General features: G+C 49.7%; 4 protein-coding genes across 5 annotated transcripts; 2 read left to right on the top strand and 2 right to left on the bottom strand.

Moving 5' to 3' along the window:
* Positions 1 to 5: 5 nt before the first annotated feature.
* On the top strand, positions 6 to 4863 carry PTCD1 (pentatricopeptide repeat domain 1; the record flags this gene model as incomplete). The annotated part of the gene is made up of 8 exons (XM_085309404.1): positions 6 to 311; positions 805 to 945; positions 1153 to 1371; positions 2025 to 2126; positions 2599 to 3360; positions 3569 to 3685; positions 4048 to 4230; positions 4510 to 4863. Coding segments are annotated over 8 exons (2022 nt in total), but the record flags the coding sequence as incomplete, so codon positions are not given.
* Positions 4864 to 5395: 532 nt separating this feature from the next.
* Positions 5396 to 7813, bottom strand: BUD31 (BUD31 spliceosome associated protein). 2 transcript variants are annotated; one of them, XM_085309364.1, is made up of 5 exons: positions 7707 to 7813; positions 7086 to 7270; positions 6346 to 6468; positions 5974 to 6140; positions 5396 to 5644 (listed from the first exon to the last, which is right to left on the bottom strand). In XM_085309364.1, exons 2-5 carry the CDS (start codon positions 7177 to 7179, stop codon positions 5594 to 5596), a joined length of 435 nt encoding a protein of 144 aa, XP_085165490.1. In that variant the 5' UTR covers positions 7180 to 7270; positions 7707 to 7813; the 3' UTR covers positions 5396 to 5593. The 2 variants fall into 2 exon arrangements, with proteins under 2 accessions (XP_085165490.1, XP_085165491.1); XM_085309365.1 differs by having other exon boundaries at positions 7086 to 7198; positions 7707 to 7766.
* Positions 7814 to 8028: 215 nt separating this feature from the next.
* Positions 8029 to 19294, top strand: PDAP1 (PDGFA associated protein 1). Its single transcript, XM_085309363.1, has 6 exons — positions 8029 to 8113; positions 12473 to 12564; positions 14503 to 14610; positions 15006 to 15127; positions 16034 to 16185; positions 16931 to 19294. The coding sequence occupies exons 1-6, from the start codon at positions 8101 to 8103 to the stop codon at positions 16987 to 16989; spliced, it is 546 nt and encodes a 181-aa protein (XP_085165489.1). The 5' UTR covers positions 8029 to 8100; the 3' UTR covers positions 16990 to 19294.
* A 105-nt stretch (positions 19295 to 19399) lies between these two features.
* LOC146593362 (actin-related protein 2/3 complex subunit 1B-like) lies at positions 19400 to 22254 on the bottom strand (the record flags this gene model as incomplete). Its single annotated transcript, XM_085309403.1, has 7 exons — positions 19400 to 19733; positions 20265 to 20355; positions 20564 to 20760; positions 20838 to 20913; positions 21088 to 21294; positions 21383 to 21490; positions 21920 to 22254. Coding segments are annotated over 7 exons (1053 nt in total), but the record flags the coding sequence as incomplete, so codon positions are not given.
* Between the last annotated feature and the right edge of the window lies 1 nt (position 22255).

Below are 22255 nucleotides of genomic sequence, written 5' to 3'. Positions count from 1 at the left end.
CGCTCGGCTCCTCCCCGGCGGCCTGGGCGCCCCTCGGCGGGGACCCGGCGCCGCTCGGGCCCGGCGGCGGCGGCGGCTCCGCTGACGCCGTCCACGACGCGGACGATGATGCGGACGTGGATTTTGGGACGCTCACCAGTAGATTTTCTTCCAGAAAGTATTTTCACAAAACCACGTCGCGCCTTCAGAATTTAAGGCTTCAAGAGGAGGGGAAGGAGATGGAAGAAATAGGAGAGAAACTCCGGCGCGGGCCCAAGAACACACCGTACTGGTACTTCTTAAAATGCAAGGCCCTCATTAAAGAGGACAAGGTTTGTTGCCAGTTCTTTGGCTGCTTTTCGGTAGCACTTGATGCTAGGGAGGCAGCACAGTTTTGTAGACTCACTAGGCCAGGAGTTAAAAGATGCACTTGGATTCTGTTTGTTAAACGTGGATTATGGCACTGGGCTTTCCTGTGCCTTTTCCCCCTCTGAAAATAAGAATCAGAGTTAACTGATCAATTCTGAGAGCATGCAGTTAGTTTCTCTACAGTTTCATCTGCTGCTCSTCTCGTTCTGCATTCAGCCGTCCCTTGGGGCAGTCCTGGCTTTGATATTTCTGTGCCATGACTTCTCGCTCCAAACCCCTGCAGCACTGTCCTGAGTGCTCACTCGCTTTCTTTACAGAACAGAAGTAAAATAAGAAATATGAGGAATCCTGTACTCTGTAGGACTTCTATCACAGTCTGTCTACTGTCAAATATATTAACACCTGTTATAACTGATTCTGTTGTGCCTTCATTATGGATTTCTCTCTTTCCTGCAGCTGGCAGAGGCTCTGGAGCTGTTTGAGGTGCAGATGCTGAAGGAAGAGCGTGTCCAGCCAGAAGAAAGCAACTACACAATTCTAATGGGTGGCTGTGGCAGGGTTGGCTACGTAAAAAAGGCATTCAGACTCTACAATGATGTAGGTTTACATTCTGTTCACATTAAAACCTTCATGAGGTTTTTAGCTAAAAGTGGTTTTAAGCATTTGGTTGTGAGTCTCTGTATCCAAAATGCCTTTGAGACAAATTTTACTTTTTGTTAGCCTGAAAAATCTTAAAACAAAACYATGAACTTCTAGAACTCCTTTTCTAAAAAGCCAGTTCCATTTTTTTTCCTCTCCCTTTAGATGAAAAAACGGGGCTTAATCCCCACTGATGCCACTTATACGGCCCTGTTCAATGCCTGCGCTGAATCACCCTGGAAAGACTCAGGCCTGCAGAGTGCTCTCAAGTTACGGCAGCAACTAAAGAGCAAAAATCAAGAGCTGAACCTGATAACTTATCACGCTCTGCTGAAAGTCTGTGCCCTGTGTTCAGATCTCAGGATGTGCTTTGATGTACTGAAGGTAAGTATGTGACTTTTTGTGTATTAAGTGTAGTCTACTCTATTTAAAACTCCTTGAAGTTTCCATATTGTGTAGATTTCTTCATTTCATTTTAAGCACAGATCATCTTAGATGCAGTAGTCTTTCTTTTGTGGTTTTGGTTTTATACAACAGAATAGTGTTGGTACATATCAATCATAAAGTTTAAGTAGATAWAAAGATTAAAAGAGGCAGCTGTAGGCTTAAACAGAGCTTGTCTTTAAGTCTGTTCTGCTCTCCCAACGATTTATTGATAAGAGTTTTTGAGAGGCTCATGTCTGTTGTGTCCGTCTCCTTCCCTTCTTTGGGGAATGCATGTATTGATACCTAGCTATGTTTATGGCTCTTAAAGCACCTCTTCTCAGAAAGGCCAGTCTGGGAGCAGCCGGAAGAATCGTTATTCCTACTCCTAAACTTCATACTGTTCTCCTAAGGGAGAAGCTAGGATCTATGTACGTACTGTCAGGACTTCTTTTTCTCCTGCAGCTGTCATTCTGCTCACAGTACTTGGAAGCTGCGCTGTGCTTTGTTGCTGCTCTATTCCAGCAGGCAGTGGCAGTACTTTGTGCTTCACAGCCAGCTGTGGCAAGCTGTATGGCTAAGTGGGAATTTTAATGCTCTCTCCCCTCTTTTAGGAAATTGTGCACAAGGGCCACATTGTCACAACAGAGACCTTCAGCTTCCTTCTTATGGGCTGCATAAAGGACAGTGAAAACGGCTTCCGCTATGCCTTACAGGTCTGTCTTCCCACTGAGTACATGAAGAGAAAACATGACATTGCTTCTGTATTGTAACTTGTCCCTTGAACCTGCAGAAGGCAGCAGGATGCTCAGAGCTGATGAAAACAGGAGGAGCTCAGCTCCTCCCAAGACTTGTGTTCCATAAACTAGACTTCCCCTGAGGATATCTCGTAATRCAAACACTTGTAAACTGTCCTGGCTGATCTCATAGGACTGAACTAGCGCTAAGTGGCTATTCAAAGTCTAAAGCCATCTCATCTTGTCGAGCTGTAAACTTTGAATAGCCATTTAGAGCTAATACAGTCCTATGAGCATCCTCTTGCCTTCTGCAGGTTCAAGTGAACCTTTCTGCAGGTGGATATGATTAACAGTAGGCACTGTATATATGCTAAGATATGCTTACACCCAGCTAGAAATGCTCCTGTTATTTACTACAATGTCTGTCGTATGTTCATCTCCCTCTCTTCAGGTTTGGCAACAAATGACTCGGTTTGGAATAAAGGCCGATAGCCACATTTACAACTTGATGCTCCGTGCTGCAAGAGACTGTGGAATAGGTGATCCAGTTTTGGCTTCTCAAGTACTGCTACGACCCACTGAAGAGAATTCATCTCAGCTAAGGCTTGCATCCGGCAGGCAGAAACAAAGAGTGAGAAATCAGAGGAAGAAGGGATCAGAGAGTGCAGCCACTGTCCAGCTAGATGTGGAAGCCATGGAAAAGCAACTGTTTCAGGAGAACTCTGTGCAGCCTGAACAACTGGTCAAGCAACAAAACAAAGATGTGAATTGGCCTGAAACAGAACCAGTACTGGCTGGTCTTGCCAGTGCTAATATAGTTCACAGTGGGACTGGAGCGTTGATGAGGTCAGACCAGAATCAAATAGAGCAACAAGCAAGCCGAAGCCACAACCTGCATTTCTGCAACCTGCCCAACTTACTGGATTCCAAGATGCCTGATGCAGCCGTGGTTTCCCTGGGGACAGTAGCCACGCCATCTGATAGACTGGCTTTGATGGGGGGTGTGGAGGGCTTCTTGAGCAAGATGAAAGAGGACAATGCAGAGCCCACCATTAAAACTTTTACATTACTGGCTGAGCTGACAGAACCGCAAAGCCCATCAGAATCCTCTCTGTTGGCAATCCTTGATAAGCATAAAGTGAAGGTAGATGTGACCTTCTTTAACACTTTAATAAGAAAGAAAAGTAAACAAGGAGATCTTGAAGGAGCAAAGGTGAGGAAAAAATCCCAAACTGGCCCTACTGCCACCTCCTTGTCACGGGCCTGCAGTGTTACCTGCATTTTACTATGAGACCTGTTTCTTTATCCACTCCTCAGGTTACTTTCTGAGTATTTATGGGTTCTGTTTAGCACTTCCAGCTCTGTCTGGAAAGTTGCAGTGAGACTTTTTGGAAAGTGATCTCAGCGCTTGCCTCTTGCAGGGCCTGCTGCCAGCCCTAGCAAAGAGGGGAATATCACCTAACCTCCAGACGTTTTGTAACTTGGCAATTGCTTGCCACCAAGAGAAGGATGGACTGCAGTTACTCTCAGATTTGAAGGTAAAAAATAAAAAAAAAAAACTGCTTAGGTTCAAACTGCAGGAAGGCAAAGCAAACGAAGCGTTAAGCTTGTATAAAGACCTGCTGAGTTTTCTGTGGTCAGCTGTTTATGGTCTCAGTACCAAGAAGATGCAACTCTAGAGTAACTGACTGAAAGCTCAGCTAGTCTGTCTCAGGCCTGCACTGGAACAGTTGAGGGGCTGTGGGAAGGGGAGTACTGACACTGTAGAAGCTGTTACACAGATCCGAAGAGTGGGAGCTGTGCTCCTTGTGCAAGAGGTGTCTGCATGCCTTTTTCACTCTGGGAGTCCTGCACTAGTCAGCAGACAAAAGCTTAACTGRAGTGTTTTTGTGGTTTTCAGAGGTCTGGAGTGACTCCCAACAAATATATCTACAGCACCCTTATTGCTGCTGCTGTGAGAAAGCTGAACTACAGATACCTGACAGAGATCCTGCGAGACATGAGGAACAACCAAGTACCCCCCAATGAAGTCATCATAAGCCAGCTGGAATTCGCAGCACAGTACCCTCCTAATTTTGACAAGGTAGGTAGCCACGACTGGTCACAATATGAAGTGTTTATCAAAAYTGAATGGTGTAGTTGATAGGCACAAAGCAAGTACTGCTAGCTAACAAGGGATGGCATACCAAGGGCCACCAGCAAGGCAGGGGATCTTAAGACTACAAAGGAGGTTTTTCTCCTTGGGTTTTGTGTGATCTGGCTAACAGTTACTTGACAGCTGTTCTTTTAGTAGAAGTCTATAGCTATTGCACATTTAAATAAGCTCTCTTCTAATAAAAACTTGTTGTGTTTCTATTTGCAGTATAAGTCAAAGAACACATACCTGGAAAAAATTGATGGTTTCCGTGGCTACTACTATCGATGGTTAAAAGTAATGGCTGGAGAGGAGACTCCCCACCCCTGGGCAAAATACAGAACAGCTAAAAGTTCAGAAAATGAAAATAAGRAAGAGGGTGTGCAGGTGCAGAACGAGCAAGGACCGAAGCTGCAGTGAGCAGGATGCTCTGTGTGACAGCTCAAGTCTTGCATATTCCACGTGCTGGAAGAACTTGGACTTTGTCCTCACAGAGCCTTACAGCCCTGTACAAAGCAGCTTTGTACCTCCATGCATCTGAGTTCTTGTCATAACTAGTAAATAAAATATTTCTCCTTTGCAGTATGGAGAAGCAAGTACATTTTCAGTGAATTTCCTCAAACAATAGGGGAATTTTAACAAGCCCTGTGCTAAACAAGCAAACTCAGYGTTTCCTGGGATTTCAACAATGGCTTAACTCACTGCTAGTTTTTATCTCTTCCTCCTGTTTTACATGCAGCCGGGCACTTAAAAAGTGAGCTGAGTCTACATAGACTGCTGGCATTCTTACAGTGATCCATGCTAATTACAGGTTGAAAACCTTTGCAAAGAGTTCCAGTGAAATTTAGCTTTCTTCTACTACACAGCACTGGGGAGGAGGCTGTGTCAGACTGGAGTTTTGAGAACTCTTCCATCTCCTTTCCATTCACCCTTTTAACTTCAGTTATTTGGGAGGTCTGGTGGGTGAAAGGAATAAGAGTTGTGTTGGGGGTGGGGTCTTTAAAACACTTTGCAAGAAACAGGCACTAAACCAAAAAACAAAACACAAAAAAGTCAGCCTTGGTGATAATACAACAGGAAAACAGGGGCATAGAAATGTTTTGTCAGCACCATGTTCTCAGGAAGCTAGAGTTTATTTTAAAATCAAAGGGCTACACAGAAAACATCCAAAACAACAGCCATTGTATTTATGCATGTGATCCAGGTGAATATGAAAGAGCCAATCACACACAGYAGTTCTAACTGCACGAACAGTTCATAGTATAGGACGATACCTCTCAAAGCTGAAAAAGAAGTCCTTTGTCTAAATAYTTCACCCAGAACAGCCTCTGCATCCACAGTGAGTGCATTCAATGATTCTCCCCTAGAAGAGAAACACGACAAAGATGTTTAAGCCAGCTGTGGTGAGTGCACAGGCCATCAGCCTTGAGCCTCGAAGCAGAGAGGTTGCTGTCTTCTGAATGCACAGGGGCAGGGAAGGTTCATTTTGTGTTGTTTTCCATACACACTTTAAATGATTGCACACCAAACCTGATAATTGCTCTAAAAGCAACTAGATATTAACTGTATTAGCAAAACATGGACTGTATTAGAACTGGAAGTTTTCAGAAAGCATTGCCTCTCTTGCTGTCTCTGACCAGGATATATTAGAATTGCAGACGTACAGGGAAAAAAAAAAAACCTAAAACTCACCACTTCCAACTTGCTTTTTGGGACTCTACAGATGCAGTTGGTTCCAAAGTTGGTATCTCGTGTCTGGATACACCGCAGACAGCAAAGATTCTCATAACCCTGTTTCTTCCACTTTGCAATCAGGTTTTTGTCAGCGTATCCTTCCTTGATGCAGTATTCGTAGAGCTCTGCAGAAGAGCAGGCAGCATCACAAAGAGCATCCTCGATATGAGGATGTACTGGATGTACCAACTCAGCAGTTAAAGCTAGTCAGACGTCAGCCTTCTCTCCATCTTTCCTCCCCAGACACACCACAGTGTGAGTACATCTGCAGGCAGACTCCTACTCTACTCTAGTTTCCCCTACCCAGGATAAAATACTTCTGTTTCTCACCTCTGCTGATAGCTTTTCTTTTATAGAAGAGATCAAAAATGTAACGTGTTTTCTGGTGATGAATTCTGAAGATAGGCCAAAGGGATTCCACTTTCCTCTTCCCTTCATGAGGCTCAGTCTCCGCTAGGAGGGAACACAAACATCAGAGCTCAGCTAACTCTCCCAGACTGCCTAGCTGCAAATTGATTTCTTCAGTTACTTTACAACAAGCTGTTCCAAGAAAATCCGTAACTTTAAAGTATGTCAGAGATACCATGGAAGGAACCTGACCCGACACAGATCCTTTATGACAGGAAGACAGAAATAGGAAGACAGCGGTGATGACATGCCCTACGCAGAGATGGAATGTGACTTCACGGCTGCCCACGCTCATCAGACCAGAGCGACAGCTCGGACTAGAACTACCAGTCCCTCTGCAAGCTTCAGCTAGGGGCTCAGAGCAGAGTGCCCTAAAACAGCTGTATCTCAGCTTGGAACACTGCTCTGTCTGTTACTTACACAGCCAGAGAAGAGCTATCAGTTCTGACCCAAATCCCACCTTCCAATACGCCCTCTACATCAGAGGCGAGAATCTGCTGTCACTAGACAACTCAAACACTCTACATCTGCAGCACCACTGCTACACAGAGGTATGAAAAGGCCCATTTACATTTGTTGGCTGCAGCTATGCTTCCTGAAGCAGTTAGGAATTACCTGGTTTCACAGACTTATCCMTGAAAGCATCCAGCCTTGCCACTTACCTTCTCTCATCTTCTGATCCAGCTCATCCAGCGTGGGCTCAATCAGTTCCCAGCCATCTGGGGGAGGCTTCCTGCTTCTCTTCACTTTGGGCATTGCCTCAAAAACAAGGAGGCTGAAAGATGAGGTAATGAGAGATGGGGTTTACCAAAACTCAAACGTGTGGATGCCTCAGTCCTGAGTGCCGCTGGAAGAGAAGAAGGAAGAAGACTTGTTAGAGGTATTTCACCTAGAACTTACGTGTCCCCTTTCCATTTTCCACTTCGGTGATAAAAAGGATTTTTACTGAGCCCATGAAAGAGGCAAAAATCACCCTTCTGCGGCCCYCGGGATACCAGCACATCCTGGGGCAAGTTCTGCAGCAGACCCACAACATTAAATAAGTTTTTTTCCCCAAATTCATCGAGTAAACTAACAGCGGGTCTCCCCGCCCCCGCCCCGGGCTACATCGCCCCGGAACAGCGATTTCTTCCACCAAGTCGCTTCAGCTGCAAACTCAGGACAGACGCTCGCCCCGGCCGTTCTCCGCCCGCCCCCCGGTCCKCGGCCGAGCGGCCCGGGCGCGCGCGGAGCCCGGGGCGGGGATGGCGCGACCGGGCCCCGCGCGGCCCCGCGCTCCTCACCCGCGGCGGACGCGCTCCACTTCCGCCTCGCTGTCGCGCCTTGTGACGTCACCCCGCCGGGCCTTTCCCGCCGCGGCCACGCCGGTGAGGTGGCGGCCGCGATGCCTGAAGAAAACCCTCCCCGTTGCGCCCTGCCCAGCTTCGGTTGAGGCAGGGCAGGGAAGGGCAGGGCAGGGAGCGCCGCCAGCCGCAGCCACGTTCGCTGCGGCCGCGGCCGGCCCTGGCGGCGCTGAGGGCAGCCCCGCCGCGGGGGCCTCACGGGCGGTGCTGACTGGGCGGTGCGGAGGGCCGCGCGCCGCGCGCGGGGGTGGGGCGGCTTCCGCTTCCGGGTCGCCACTCGGGGCCGCGGGGGGGGGGCCTCGCTGCAGCTGCCGGAGCCGCCATCGCCGCCGCGATGCCGAAAGGAGGTGAGGGCCGGGCCGGGCCGGGCCGGGCCGGGAGGCGGCGGCGGTGGTGGTGATGGCGGCGAGGAGAGAGCCAAGGCGCGTGCGGGTCCTGCGCGGCCCCCGCAGGCGGGTCGGGCCGCGGGGGGAGGCCTCTGCCCCGGCTGTGGAAGGGGGAGGGGCCTCCCCCCCCTCACCGGCCGGGGCGGTGTGTGGTGTGTGCGGGGCAGGGGGGTCTCGTTCCGCCCTCCCCCAAACCTGGCCGTGGAGGGCGGCGGGGTGGGGACTTGCCTCCCCCAGCTATTGAGGGACTCAGGGGGGCATCTCATCCCGTCGCAGTCGTGGGGGGAGGTCTATTACCGCCTCCCTCCCCCCGCCGGCCGTGGGGGGCTCGGGAGGAGGCCGCACATCCCGCACACGCCGTTGGGTGTAGAGAGGCTCGAGGTGAGAGCTCGCCTCCCCGCACACCCGCCCTGGGGGGCTCAGGGAGGGGTCTTGTGCGTCCCCCTTCCCGCCGCAGTGAAGGGCTGATAGATTCCGCACACTTTTGGAGCTGGGGGTCCCTTTCGGAGCCCCCCCATGAAGTGCGCAGGGAGAACAGCAGCCCCTGGGGATGGCCGGGCCATATGCGGGAACCATGAGGTCCCCGTGTGCTCTTCTCGGGGCTGGAAACGGCAGCCGGTTCCCCCGGGGCAGGGCTTGGGCCCGCACGGGTACCCAGGGCGGGGAGTTCGCGGCTGTGCTGGGAGAGGCTGAGGGTCTCAGGGCTTTGCCGGCAGCGCGTTCCGGCTCCAGGCTTTCCTGCCCTGGCACGCTAATGGTGGAGGTCTCTGGGGTGGGATACAGGGAAYGGAAGCTGCATGGAGAGAGTCTGGCTGTAAAGGGCAAGGTGGAGGCTGCAAAGGTGCTTTTGGGTTCAGGGGGTCTAAATGCAGCTGGGTTTTTCATGGCTCCAGCAGCTACGCATCTGACTATTACGGAGCGGGTACCAACTTGCTTGCGTGATTAAGGAGAAGTAATGAGAGAATGACAGACYGCCAGGTCTGAGCTGGATCCACCCAGAACCTTCTCCAGATGCACCATCTGCATAATTGGCTCTTGTGTGAGCGTTTATGAAATCCTAATCATATACATTAATGCAAACCAATCCTYGTTATTCATCTTTGTAGTTTTCTGCAGTTTGTTTCATTAGCGTTTCCTAAGCTTTAATATCATAAAATCTATTTCCCTGTTATATTCTTTTTATGCAGTTTATTCTATACCTATTCACTAATGTTAGTAAAAGGATCTGAAGCTTCCCCCCCCACCTTTGGTGAAGGCAAATAACTACGATGGGTTTTAGCTCTGGTTAACATGTTTGAGTGCCTTATAACTCAGGTTTTTCTGCTCTATATTTCACTGTATGATTTAAAATGTTTCTTTCAAACCTTTACCCGCTCCCCAAGTGAATAGGAGTTTTTATACTGTTAGCAGGGAAGATTTTTGCTCTCATAGCCCAATATAAAATGGGGATTTTAACTTGCCAATAATACATTTTGTTATGTTGTTATTTCTGATGATGATCTTTTTTTTCTGAATAGACTCAAAAAGAATAAGTGATTCTTTCAATGTGTTTCCATTCTCTTTGATTTGAACTCCTTAASTATGTTGCTTGAAACTGAAAACAAATGTATTTGAAAACATGYCTACCTTAGGCACCAGGTGTTTTACCACAGCTGAAATCTACAGAAGTTTATATTTTAAGAGCTCTGCAAAGGAGTATAAGAATCATTATCCTTATTTTACGGATGAGGAAACTGAGGCGCAGAGCTGAAGGGATTTTTGCCTGACATAATGCAGGTCAGTAGTAGATGAGGACTGATGCTCACATTGTCTGGCGTGTAGTGTCAGCTCCCTATCGAGAGCGAAGGCCCCTTTCCCGCCTGCACCTGCTGAGCTCTCTGCAGGCCGGCACACCGTAGCTGGATCCATTCTAAATGCTGAGCTGGTGGCGCTGCCAGTTCAGTCACRGAGGTCTTGCTTCTTATTTGTGGGCAGGCCTGAATATAACGAGGATAGGYCCAATACAGATTCACTCTTCATTTTGCTGCTTTTCAAGCACTTTTCCCTGTAGCTGTTTTTCTCCAGTGCATAGGTATTTGCTGTAATAAGCCAGAYTCAGCAAAAACCTTAAAATGCATCTCCTAGGCAAGAGAATTGCCTGGCATTGGCTAATCTTGTAGCACAGCACTGCTTTAATTTGTTTAGGTTTCCTTGGTGCTACATGCTGTGTCAAAGATATTATTGCTGTTCCTTTTGGAGTGATGTCGTTTGCCGGGCAGTGAGGTGATGTCTCTTGCCCTGGAGTCCTTCCCTCGCARATCTACTTTGGGTATGTTGGTGTTGCCCTGCAAAATGGTTGGGAACAGATAAACAGAAAAAGCAACGCAAATGTTGGGATGCAACGAAGGTCTAGAGTGTGTTTGTGCTTTGAGTGGCAATGAGCTTCCAAACTGAATTTAGAGAGAAGAATCTGGTCTCTGCACTTCYGCGTTTTGTAAGAAGAAAGCATCTCAGGGGTCTCCGTAAGGCCCGTGCACAGGAAGGACTCGGCAGACCCTGGAAARGTGCCTCTGTGCAGGGACCTGCCACGGTAATTTGCTGCTCTTTTCCGTGCTGACCTGATAGTGTTTGTGTGTTGGGAGCTAGCTCCTTCGATAGCGGCTCAGGGATCTCTGTCCGCAGGCTGGGCTGGCATTCTTTCTTTTTGAGTTTTTCATTCTCTCTGCTAACATCCCAAAATGTCTTAAGACTGTGCCTTAGAACTGCTTTCCCTAGGGACTTGGGAAAAGAGAGAGAATATGAAAAGTCTGGAAAGAGGAAAGATATCCTTTAGAGCTACTGGGTCTTTTGGAGAGTCCCCAGGATCCTGCTGTAACTCTCTGTTCTTTTCCCCTCTGTAGTAGGGTTTTTGAATTTGTTCCATGTCTGTAAAAGGCTCAGCATTAACCAAGCTAGAGTAAATCAGATTTGCCTCTGCTGATCCAGGAGAACTGATTAGAAAACGTTGAATTTCTAAAGCTTGCAGTCCACAAAGGGTGTCTGCACTGATACTCCCCATCTCTCCAAGTCCAACAAATGCGGCCAGGTACGACTGTGACTTGGTGGTGCAGTCATGGCATCTCTCTCCTAGGCAGCCTGCTAAGTCCTGAGGAAGGAGGGAGAATCTCCTCAGTCCTGTTGTCCTGCACTGCCCCCTCTGCCGTAAGGTTGCTGTTGTCCTYGGCAGGTGAAGTGAGGAGGGTGAGAGAGCACAAGGGTTTCCTGCTGCTCGCCGCAGACTTCTGAAGCCTCCTGCAGCAGCAGAGAGCTCCCTTGCCTGAGCTGTTTGTTTTTTGCCAGCCTCATGCACAAGTTGTCTAGCTCAAGGTTCGGGACTGGCTCTTTATGTAGCTTGCTTTGCCAGCAATTCTTTGAGCTATAAGAAGGTAAATGGAGCAATCAGTTGGAGGAAGTGATAATGGCTCCAGCAATTTCATATTAATAACAGAATTTTGATCTTGGATCAGATCTTAGCCAGACAATCCAACCAGCCAGTTTGACCTCTTCCTGGTTTCTAGAGCTTGCTTTTATTTTTCCTTATAAAGTAGTAAAATGTGGAGGCTCCCTTTAATAGTTCTCCAGCTCRTTATAATTCCCAATGCTTTTGTCTAACTAGCTTCCTATTTTCCTTTGGCACAGCCTTAGTTTAGGGGAGGGCTTAAGGAAGACAGCTTCTTGGAGATGGTTGGAACCACTGCTGCCACAGGAACATGTTGTGATTCCTACTGTGTAGGAAATGCAGGGAGCAGCTGTGGGATTGAGAATTGCCTGCCAGCCCGGGAAGTGAATCAGAGACGCCACAAACGTAGGCTTGGATGGACAAGGGAGGGTAGCCTCACTGAGAGCTGAGTGTGCACTTGGAAGCTTGTTGCCTGGTAAACGGTGTGACAGCTCTGCTGTGGTTCAGGGATAGAGGTGCCCCCTCTGGGGAGTGCATTTGTGGCTCRCTCCCACTAGGACAAACCTGCATTTGCTAATGTGGTTTGGAAAACTCCATACAGCTGATAGGTTGGACTCTTTTTGACATSTCCAAAACAGCCCAAGTGGAAAAAAAGGAATCGATTCTCTGAATATATTTCTATGGATTTGTAATKCTAGTTCTCTGTGTAACTTATCTAAAGTTCTTGGAACATTTTGCTGAGGCTGGTAAGTTGATGTTTCTTTTTTTTTTGGTTTTATCAGAAGAGATATTTTGACTTGTCCTGTGTGCACCCGAAGTCCAGAGAGAGTACTAGGGAAGAAGTTGTTTTTATTTCTTTGGAACTTTATCACTAAACTATATATTAATTTTTTTTTGTACAGGTAGAAAAGGAGGCCACAAAGGCCGAGCGAGACAGTACACAAGCCCTGAAGAGATCGACGCGCAGCTCCAAGCAGAAAAACAAAAGGCAAGGGTAAGTGTTTGCCTCAGTTATGTGTTTAATGTTATAAGCTGACTTGTACAGCTTGCTTAATTTGCAGTTCTACAGAAATGGCAGCTTAATCAGCTGTTAAGAGATCATTCTGTCAATGATCACAATATGAATTCTGAATGCCTGTGTCCAGGAAAACTGCAAGGTGTGATCCAGTCCAGTTCCTCACGTAGAAGTGGGGCCAAGTAGACCATCCCATTAGCAATTGGGAGTTTAAGGGGTAATGAAGATGATTCCACAGTAACTCTAGACAGCTTTTCCCCCACCACAGTTCATCGTTCTAATTGCTGGTGTAAGCCTATTTTGTATCCCTGCTGCACAGTTTGGCTGTGGAGAAAAAGGGGTTGCATCTTAACGTCTGTTTGTGTACTGAAGTCCTCATTATATTTGCCCTCTTTCTGTTCTAGACTTGACAGACAAAACTCCTTTGACTTCTTCTCTACGCCTGATTTTCTTGTTTATGTATGATTTGTAGGGAGAGAGAACAGAGTCTTCTGGCATGAGTCCTTTCTGGGTGTRTTTCTGTGCCCTGACCGCCTTGTGCCCCCACCATCCACAGCTACCTTTCTGGTATTATCAAAGGAATGGSTGCTTTTTGCAGTTCTTGCTGTCTTATATTCCCAGATTATCACAACTCTGATTACATGTTCACTGCTATTTATCTGTGACTTTCTGAAAATGCTGCCTAAGTCTGAAAACACTGTTCCAGCTGAAACCTCACACCACTGACTTCAGTGGGATAATTATACCCCATATAGGAAATATGATGAATACGTCCCAGAATAGGATTACTCTTTCATGCAGTTACAAGCCGTGTTATTGGCTCCTTGTTAATGTTTTGACCAGTCRTAACCCAAGATGATTGTGCGGTTTGCTGCTAGGCCAGATGTTCCAACTCTACGTCAGACTTCTCTTTCCRAAGTGTAACTTCTTGGTTTGTGTTCCACCTTGTTGGTTTCATGCCATCTTTCCAATTTCTGAAACCACTTGTGGTTCTGATCCCGTTTTCCAGTTCCTGTTGCTAGTGTGGTGTCATTCACAAATTTTATGAGTGCTCTCTGCTTCCAAGCTGTTAATGAAAATACCAACTGGAAATGGACTAGAACAAGTCTCTGCAGGACCCTGCTTGAAATGCCTGCCTTGCTTTACCTCAACCCAGAGGACTGCTCTTTGAGAAGGATTTCTTTTTCTTTTCTTTTTTCATCAGCTATACCACGTAGTGATGGCTGTGTCTAACCTTATTTCATTAAGCAAAGCATAAAAAAAGCTTAACGAAATTATTCCTCCTACTGCCCCCAGCTCATCCACTTTGCCAGTTGCTCTGATGAGGGATATTTGGTAATGGCAAAACAATCTGTTCACACCCATGTTGATTCTTCTAATCTTATCTTCTAATGACTTACAAATTATTTTATAGGCTCTGGCTGCTAAAAGCTGTGCTAAAAAGGCTGTAATTTCTTGGATAAAGTATTCTGGGTGATAGTTGGCAATTTGCTTTTCTCTAGTTTTTTTTTTATCTAGATCTAGGACTGGATCCAGCTCTTTTATATAACATCTGTGTAGTTTCCACCAACATCCCTGAGATGCTGTGTGCTGGAAACCTGGGCCAAAGTATCTCCTGGAGATCTTTCATTTGTGGAAAGCAAGGTGCCAGTTTTGTCTTTCACAATAATTTTTCTGGCCTGTTGCATAAAGAGAACAGCAGAGGTGTTTAGAGATGGTCTGCAGGGACGAGTGATGTACATTTGGTGGGCTGAGAAGAGCTCTTGTTCTTTAATGGCCAGGCGCCTTTCGTGCTGTAAGGGACATCAGGAGCACTGATGTGCTGAAGTGTATCTCTTCTCTCCAGATTAAAAGTCACTGAAAAAAGTTGTGATTTTTATTGACACACATTTTGCCTGATTCCCTGTGATTTTGTAGGAAGAAGAGGAGCAAGAGGAAGGGGGAGAAGGAGCAACAGGGGACCCCAAAAAAGAGAAGAAATCTTTAGATTCAGATGAGAGTGATGAAGATGATGAGGATTATCAGGTACCACAACTTTCAGGCAACTTTGTGCATTCACATAAACTTGAGATGGGAGAGAGATACAAACTTTTGACAGAGAATTCTCTCTTGAGAGCTTCTCATAGTAAAGTTTTTACGGAAGAATTATTTTTAGAAGCCAGAAAAAGCTTACTTGATTGCATGTTATTCTTGGAGTATTTTTCTGGTAACTTAGGCATTTCTGTAAGTGAAATGCAAAGACAAGGACATTTCTGAAAATACCTTATAATATAAACCTTGATTCATAAATGATTTTGCTGTCTGGTAATGAAGGCATCTTGAATTCCACTTTTGGGGTGCAAGGCAATGTGTTTGATGAGCTGTCAACAGTTTTGGGTGTTACAGAGCTTATTAACCTTCCTCTTGTTCTTGAACCTTAGCAAAAGCGCAAAGGAGTGGAAGGGTTGATAGACATAGAGAATCCCAATCGTGTAATTCAGACAACCAAAAAAGTAACTCAGCTGGACCTGGATGGACCTAAAGAACTCTCACGGCGAGAGCGGTGAGTCTTTCCTGCTGCCGCAGGGGGAGCTGGCACGTTCCTGGAACTTCATTGTCACTGATTGCAGCAGATTAGCCGGGGACGTGTTTTCCTGCTGTGTACAGGCTGGTGTTTCAGAGAAGCCCTTTTATGTGCAGTCCCCTCTAAAGTTGACACGATGCAGCAGAACGATTGTCAGACTCACTTTGGTTCAAAATATCCTTCCCTACAAACCTAGTAAAAGCTGTCTGTCCTCTGAGATTAGCTGTGGTCATCCTGGAGTTAGGCAGCTTGGCTGGAGTTGGGAGACTAATATTTTTTGCTGAGAAACAGTTATAGACCATTTCTTTTCTGAAGTTTTATGCCCAAAAAAACAGAATATTACTAAAAAAGACTACCCAAAGATCACATTGGGGTCCACTTTAATCTTGATGCAGAAGGTACCCTAGTGATAGGTAGCAGTTTTGCAGATTCCTGGGGTCCTTACGAAGTTCCTGTCTGAGCAGATGAATAACACAAGAAGCAAATTCTAACCTTCTAGTTTCATTTATCAATGGAGAGTTTGAGAGTGAAAGATTTAAGCTTGCTTATTTGGTATGGATTGTCTCAGCAGAAGTACAGCTGTGAGGGTAAGGGTGGGAAAAGCATGTCCCAGTGCTGCRTAATCTGGAGCTAAATTGTTTGACCTCATTGCTTATCAATGTTCTTATTTACCAGAACAGAGACAAAACTAATCTCTCTCATTATCCCCATCCAAACCCTGCAATTGATGTAACCTGTGCTTAAAAATTGGTGACAGGGATCCCAGTCTTTGTAGGCAGCCCATATCTGTACTCAACTTCCTTCCCGTTCAGAACATCTTCCTTAGTCTGTCTGCCTCTGCTTGCTTATTTGGATACCATGATGACTGGTGTTTCACTCAAACAGAGAAGAAATAGAGAAACAGAAGGCAAAAGAGAGATACATGAAAATGCACCTAGCTGGTAAAACAGAACAAGCGAARGCAGATCTTGCCCGACTAGCCATTATTCGGAAGCAAAGGGAAGAAGCTGCCAGAAAGAAAGAAGAGGAAAGAAAAGGTAGGAAAACAATTGATCACATCATCTTACCTCTATTTTGCAATGGCTGTACTGCCATGAGGCATGATTTCTGATACTGCACGTAGTAATCTCTCACCTCCTGAGACTCTGGGGTGTTGCTGCATGTCATTACAGCTCCTCTCTTCAAAACTAGGTTCAGCTGTTTCTTTTTTACAAAAGGTATTGCTTCATAAAGCTCTAGGACATTTGAACAGGGAGAAGCCAAAGAAAGAAAGGAATTGCTCTTGATACTCATACTTTCGTCAGCCTCTCAGACGGTGCTTGCTCTAGTTTAGGGGTTTAGTCAGTTCCTTGTGCTTGCTGGGTGTGATTAATCCACTTTACATGCTGGGGATCCAAACTGCACAGGGAATTTTCCTGCCCTTCTCCACTTCCTGGACTTCCCCTTACTTCAGCTTCGATGGGTGTGAATCAGAATGAGTGAGTGTTCTTGCTGGCTTCCATAGACAAATTTGTGCAGCAGCGTTAGAATAATTTATGGCAGCCTGAAAAGAGGCCAAGGAGAGAAGGGATYGAGGTGGGGTAACTATTCCTTTCAGCCCTGGAGGAGATCTATCAGGGATTGGCAGRGGGTGGGGTTGGATGGTGTCAGATTTTTTTCCTGTTACCTCGCTGTATGTGGCTAACAGGATTTCGGTCTCTGGGACTGTCAAGCTAAGTCCCTGATGCAGCAGTCCCTGATGTGCACTGGGAAATGATGACACCTCTTTCTTTTCCTCCCCAGCAAAAGATGAAGCGGCCATGGCAGGTAAAAGACTGCAGTCTCTATCCCTTAACAAGTAAGCACAGGACATGCAAGAGGAGGAAACACCAGGGAACTGTGCCTGGTGCCTGCCAGGAACTCTGTTGTGTTGCATACCATAGACGCCACATAGGATGTACTGCGGCATCGAAGTCACCTTCACCTCCAAGAGACACTGACGATGTGTTTGTCTTCATCCTGGCACAGATTTCCATTTTGGGGTTAGGGGCAGCTGCTATCTTTGGTGCAGAACTGTGCTGAACAGCAATTCTCTGTAACAGTTTGGAAACCTGAATGTTTTTGCTGTTTTTAGGATTAAGAACTCATAGACAGGGGGCAGGGCGGGAGGGAGCCGTGTGGGAGGGGAGATGCTTCGAATATTAGATTGCAAGAAACTAGATTGTGGGGTCATTGTGGGGTGGGGCTTGGGGTGGGGAACTTTGACTTGCTAGTGAAAGCCCAAAGGGTAATATATCTGAGGAAACCTTTTGGGCGAGTGGCCCGTAAAGTTGAGCTGCAGAATGTTGCAGTATAATCTGGGAGCCTGACTTCATGGACACCTGGAGTGCTGTTCCTTCCCGCTTTCATCCCTCCTTTCTTGCTGCCGATCTTCCCTTTTCCCTCCTCTTCCTTTTTTTCTGCTCCTGATTAGGGATAGTGCCAGTTTTTAACCACATYATCCTTTGTTTAAAGGAAGAAAAAGAACCATTAATTGTACCAGACCCAGATGGAAGAAAAAAAAAAAACAAAACTCGATAAAGTTAAAAAAACAAAACTTGTATATTTGGCTGATTAAAACGTAAATTATCATAACTGCTTTGTCCTTGTCGCCTGTGTTAAATGAACGTGAGCGTAAAGGCTGCTGCTGAGACGTAAGATGCAGCCTGAGTCTCCTGTTGTGGTGACTTCTGTCTGCTGCTTTGCTGGTTCTCTGTGCTGCTTGTGGTGTTGAATTTGTCTAGGGCTCTGGAGCTCCGTCAGCAGACGCRGCCTGAAGGCAGGAAGCTTTTCCGGCTCGTCTCCGATGGATGTCTTTCACAATTTGGTTACCACAGTGGCAGAGACGTTTATCTTCAGGCTGCTTTCTAACCTCTTCGCTGTGTCCGAAGGCCTCGCACTGAACTGTCGCCTGGCAGCCACCCTGCTCCAGAGGGAAGGGCTGCCGGAGCTGGAGGTGCCCTAAGGCGGTAAGCGGTGCAGGGAGCCCTGCTGCTCGCCGGTGCTGGGGGCACCAGCACTTCTGGGCTCGCTGTCAGTTGTTTAAGGCTGTAGAGCTGAGCGGGGTGAAGGGAGCGGAGGAAGGGAGCTCTCTACGAGTCGCTGGTGGATGTTTTGATCACAGAGGTGCTTTGTGGAGATGCAGAGTGACAAATACTGTGATTTGTTCTGTGTGAATGTGCCATTCACGCCTGGCTTCAAGGACTTAGTCATGAGGGTGTGGTGGGGGGGAACATCACTGTGGGATGATGGCTCCAGCCCCACTGGGACCCTGTTGTCCTGGTGCAGATGCSCTGGGTCACCTCTGCGTGTGTTGAAGAGCCCCCAGGCTGTTCCCCCAGCTTGGGCTGTAGTTGCACTAAAGCAATGATTTGGGGCAGGATATATTTTCAGGGAGCTCTGTGACATGAGTGATACCAGCAGAGATGCCCTTGTTGTTGGGATTAAGAGGGAAAAACTGATATGATGGGGACAGAGGATTGGTTATAAATATTTGGAGAGAGCCTTGTAGCAAAGAGGAGGCAGATGGAGCAAGGTGGGGGGAGGTAATGGGGGTGATGCCTGGGACTGAGCAGGGCAGGAGCCACAAATGGAGGGAGAGGTGGTGCAGCTGGGAGCGTGGGATCGATCGCATGTAGAAATGTGCAAAAAAATCTATTCCCTCTCAAACTGGTCTGTCACTCATGTCTGGAGCAGAACCTAAATGTCACCATCCTGCTGCTGCCAGTGAGAACTCCTCTCCCAAGGCCAGTGGTGGAAGTGACTCGTCTAGATAAGGGCTGGTCTGCTTCGAGGGACGGCAGCAGGACCAGCTTTTAACCTGAGCTTCCGCGTGGAGGGCTGATCCCAAGAGGGAGGTASCAGGTTGCACAGGGCAGATTCTTTTTTCTTTTTGATGGTAAACATAGGACTCCSCTTGCAAGAATGCTTGGTTTAACACAGGGCAGCACTTTTGCTGGCTAGGCAGCACCAGAGGTGTTACCTGCCCATCCGCTCCCAGCCCCATCCTGGTTCTTCCGTCTTTGCCAAGGCTCTCTTACCAACTGCTTCATCGCTACTTTATATCCTGTATGTAATGTGTGAGCGTGCCTGTTTACCACATGCGATTAAACTTGCTGYGAAACAGAAGTATTTATCCTCTTTCTTAGCTTCTTGAAAGGCTGTGATATGCTCACACATTTACTTGTTTCTTTTTGTTTGTTTGTTTTTGAATAACTTAACATCAGATTTACATGGGGGAAAAAATCCCAATTTTATTTTTGATCTCTTTAAGCAATGTATGACCAGCATCAGGTGGGAAGGTAACAAAAATAGTTAAAAAAWTTTTTTTTTCTTTGCAGCCAAGTTGCCTCCGTTGCCAGGTGCTGCCCGCTGGACGCCCCGCGCTGACTGCCAGCAGGGGAGGCGCGCTGGCGGGTATCAAAGCCGGCTTCGCGTAGCGCAAGGTCTCGCGGGGAGAAAGCAAGCGGGATCTGCCGAGGAGAGGGAGGCTGGCAGCGCTGGGGTGCCCTTGCCTGAGCTGCCTCCTTCACTTGATCTTGAGATCCTTCAGTGCGGACTCCAGGCTCTAAAGGAAAAGGAGCGGTTGGTCCTAATCAGCTTGTTGCCCTCCTGGGCAAGCGGAGCAAACGAGGTGGTGGTTGTGGGAGAGCTAAACCAGGGTACGGAGGTAGCTGTGGTTGGCGCTGGTGCCCGGAGCCACCTTGTCCCTCGGAAAGGAGATCCCAACCTCCGCTCGCTTGGGCTCATTTTTCAAGCCGCGCGGGCAAGGCTGAAGCCAGGAGAGGGTGCTCGATTCCTGCGTGAGCGTTTGCCCTCGGCCTGGCTGGCTTCAGACCCCGTGCCGACAGCTCCCCAGCACCCGCCACCGGGTTACCCGAGATCCCAGCCAGGACAGACGGGCTCTGAGCTGGGCAGGGCTGCGGGGGAAGGACAGCTGTGGTGGGGAGCGCTCCCCTCCCTGAGCAAGCTGCACGCAGCAGCCATGTAATTGCAATTAAGAGCAATTAGTGCTGGGCGCCCCAGCCCTGTGGCGGGCACGGCTCTCCAGATGCGCGCCGGCCGGGACGCGCACGAGGCAGCGGCGCCCAGCCCTTACCTTGACGTCCCAGATGCTCATGCCGCCGTCCATCCCCGTGGTGCAGAACTGCGAGCACTTGGCCTTCCCGCCCGCGAGCACGGAGATCTGGCTGCGGGGCACAAGCAGGCGGAGGGGAGTCAGCACCCGCGGGTGGCAGCRGGGCCGGATCTGCCCCCGGAGCCGACACCACCCACCCGTCCGGGGGTGCCCGAGAACGCCGAGGGCTGTCCCAGGGGACGCAGCGGGGCTGAAGCCCCCCYGGGTGCCGCAGCCCCAGCTGGTCCCAGGCGGGGACCTGCCGGGTGCCCGGTGTGCACCTGATGCTGTTCTTGTGCAGCGTGTCCAGCGCGGCGTTGGCGGTGTCCGAGCTGGCTTTCTTGTCCATGTTCTGGAAGCGCTCGCGGGCGGTGAGGCCGCGCTGGGAGCTCTGCTTGGGGACGTCCAGCTTCCCCCCGAAGGTCAGCGCGCCCTGGCTCTCCTCGTAGGTGAAGAGCATCGGGTAGCAGTCGTGGCCCTGCGGGAAGGCGCAGCCCGGCTCAGCGCCTGCTGCCGAGCTGCGGCTTGCCCCCCGCGGCCCCAGCCCGGACTCACCGCGGCCACCAGGCTGTTTTCGGTGATGAAGGTGACGGCCAGGAGGGGAAGGGTCTCGGTGCACAGGGAGGCGACGCTGTGAGAGACGGCGAGCCGTCATCTCGCTGCGCCGAGACCGGCTCAGCTTGTGACACAGGTGGAAGCAGCAAGCGCAGTTCCCYGGCTCCGGCCCTCGAGCGCTTCCCACCCCGGGCGGCCGGGAATGCCGAGGCCGCCCCCCCCGGCGCCCCAGCCCCCCGGCCCTGCTTACGCCATCCTCCTGTTGGCGTCGGCGAGGCAGACGGTGCTGTCGTGGCTCACCCAGGCCACGCGGGTGCCGCTGGCCGAGAAGCAGATGCTGTGCACCCAGCCGCAGCTGCTGCTCGACTCGAACATCAGCTCCCCGAAGGGCATCTTGGAGCCCCACGGCGTGGGGCTGGGCCGCTCCTCCACCTCCTTGATGTAAGCCGARAAGATCCTGGCGGGAGGGAGAGCCCAGCCGTGCGCCCGGCCCCCTCGGCCGCCCCTTCCCCGGGCCCCCGCTCGCCCCCACCCCGGCCCCTCACCGGCACTTGAAGTCGCAGGAGCCGGCGGCCAGCAGGACGTTGTTGGGGTGCCAGTCGAGGCTGAGCACCGTCGAGCGGATGGGCTTCTTGATGTGCTTGCAGACCCACCTGCGGCACGGCATCAGCGGGCCCCGGGGTTGGGGGGGGGACGAGCCGGGCAGCCCCGGGGACGACGTGCCGCATCCCCAGCAGCCCAGGGACGGGCCACTGCCCTCCGTCTCCCCAACTCCTCCTGTTTCACCTCTATCTCCCACMTCTCCTCCTCCATCTCATCTCCCCTCCATCTCCCCCACTTTCTCTTCTGCCTCCTCCTCCATCTCCCCCTCCTCCTCATCCACCTTGTTTCCCTCTCCTCCATCTCCCCAACTCTTCCCTCATGTCTCACCTCCACCTCCTTCCCCATTTCCCGTCTCTCCATCTCCCCCAACTTGTCTCACCTCCATTTCCCCTCCATCTCCTCCATCTCCCCCCCACATCTCCTCTCCCTCTCCCCCCGGCCTCCCCCTCCGCGGCCGGCGGGGCCGTGCCGCCCCTCACCAGTCGTTCTCCTGCTCAAAGTAGCAGATGGAGATGAGGCGGGAGCCGCTGCCCACGGCGAACTTGTTCTCCTTGGGGGACCACTTGACGCAGCGGGCGGCCCGGTTGATGCGCAGGATGACCAGCGTGGGCTTCCAGACGTTGCCCTTCAGGGTCCAGACGTAGGCGTTGCGGTCGGTGCCGCACGTCACCAGCCGGTTGCTCTCGGGGGCCCAGTCGATGCCTGCGGAGGRCGAGCGGGGCGTCGAGGCCGGCGCTCGCCCCTCGCGCCCCCGCGGTTCGTCGCCCGGTGCCTCGAGCCGGGGAACGGGGGCCACGAAGGCGGAAAGCGCCTGC

The sequence above is a fragment of the Rhea americana genome, unplaced genomic scaffold (assembly GCF_003343005.1).
Source record: "Rhea americana isolate MKP2758 unplaced genomic scaffold, rheAme1 scaffold_297, whole genome shotgun sequence".
Classification (NCBI taxonomy): domain Eukaryota; kingdom Metazoa; phylum Chordata; class Aves; order Rheiformes; family Rheidae; genus Rhea; species Rhea americana.
The sequence above is the reverse complement of the archived record's forward strand: the minus strand, read 5'-3'. Positions and strand labels throughout refer to the sequence as shown.

Coding starts and splice junctions, on each gene's coding strand:
- BUD31 (XM_085309364.1), bottom strand. CDS start 7,179: ATGCCCAAAGTGAAGAGAAGCAGGAAGCCTCCCCCAGATGGCTGGGAA. Junction 6,469..7,085: donor GGATCAGAAGATGAGAGAAG/GTAAGTGGCAAG, acceptor GTTCCCTCCTAG/CGGAGACTGAGCCTCATGAA. Junction 6,141..6,345: donor AAGAAAAGCTATCAGCAGAG/GTGAGAAACAGA, acceptor GCTCTTCTGCAG/AGCTCTACGAATACTGCATC.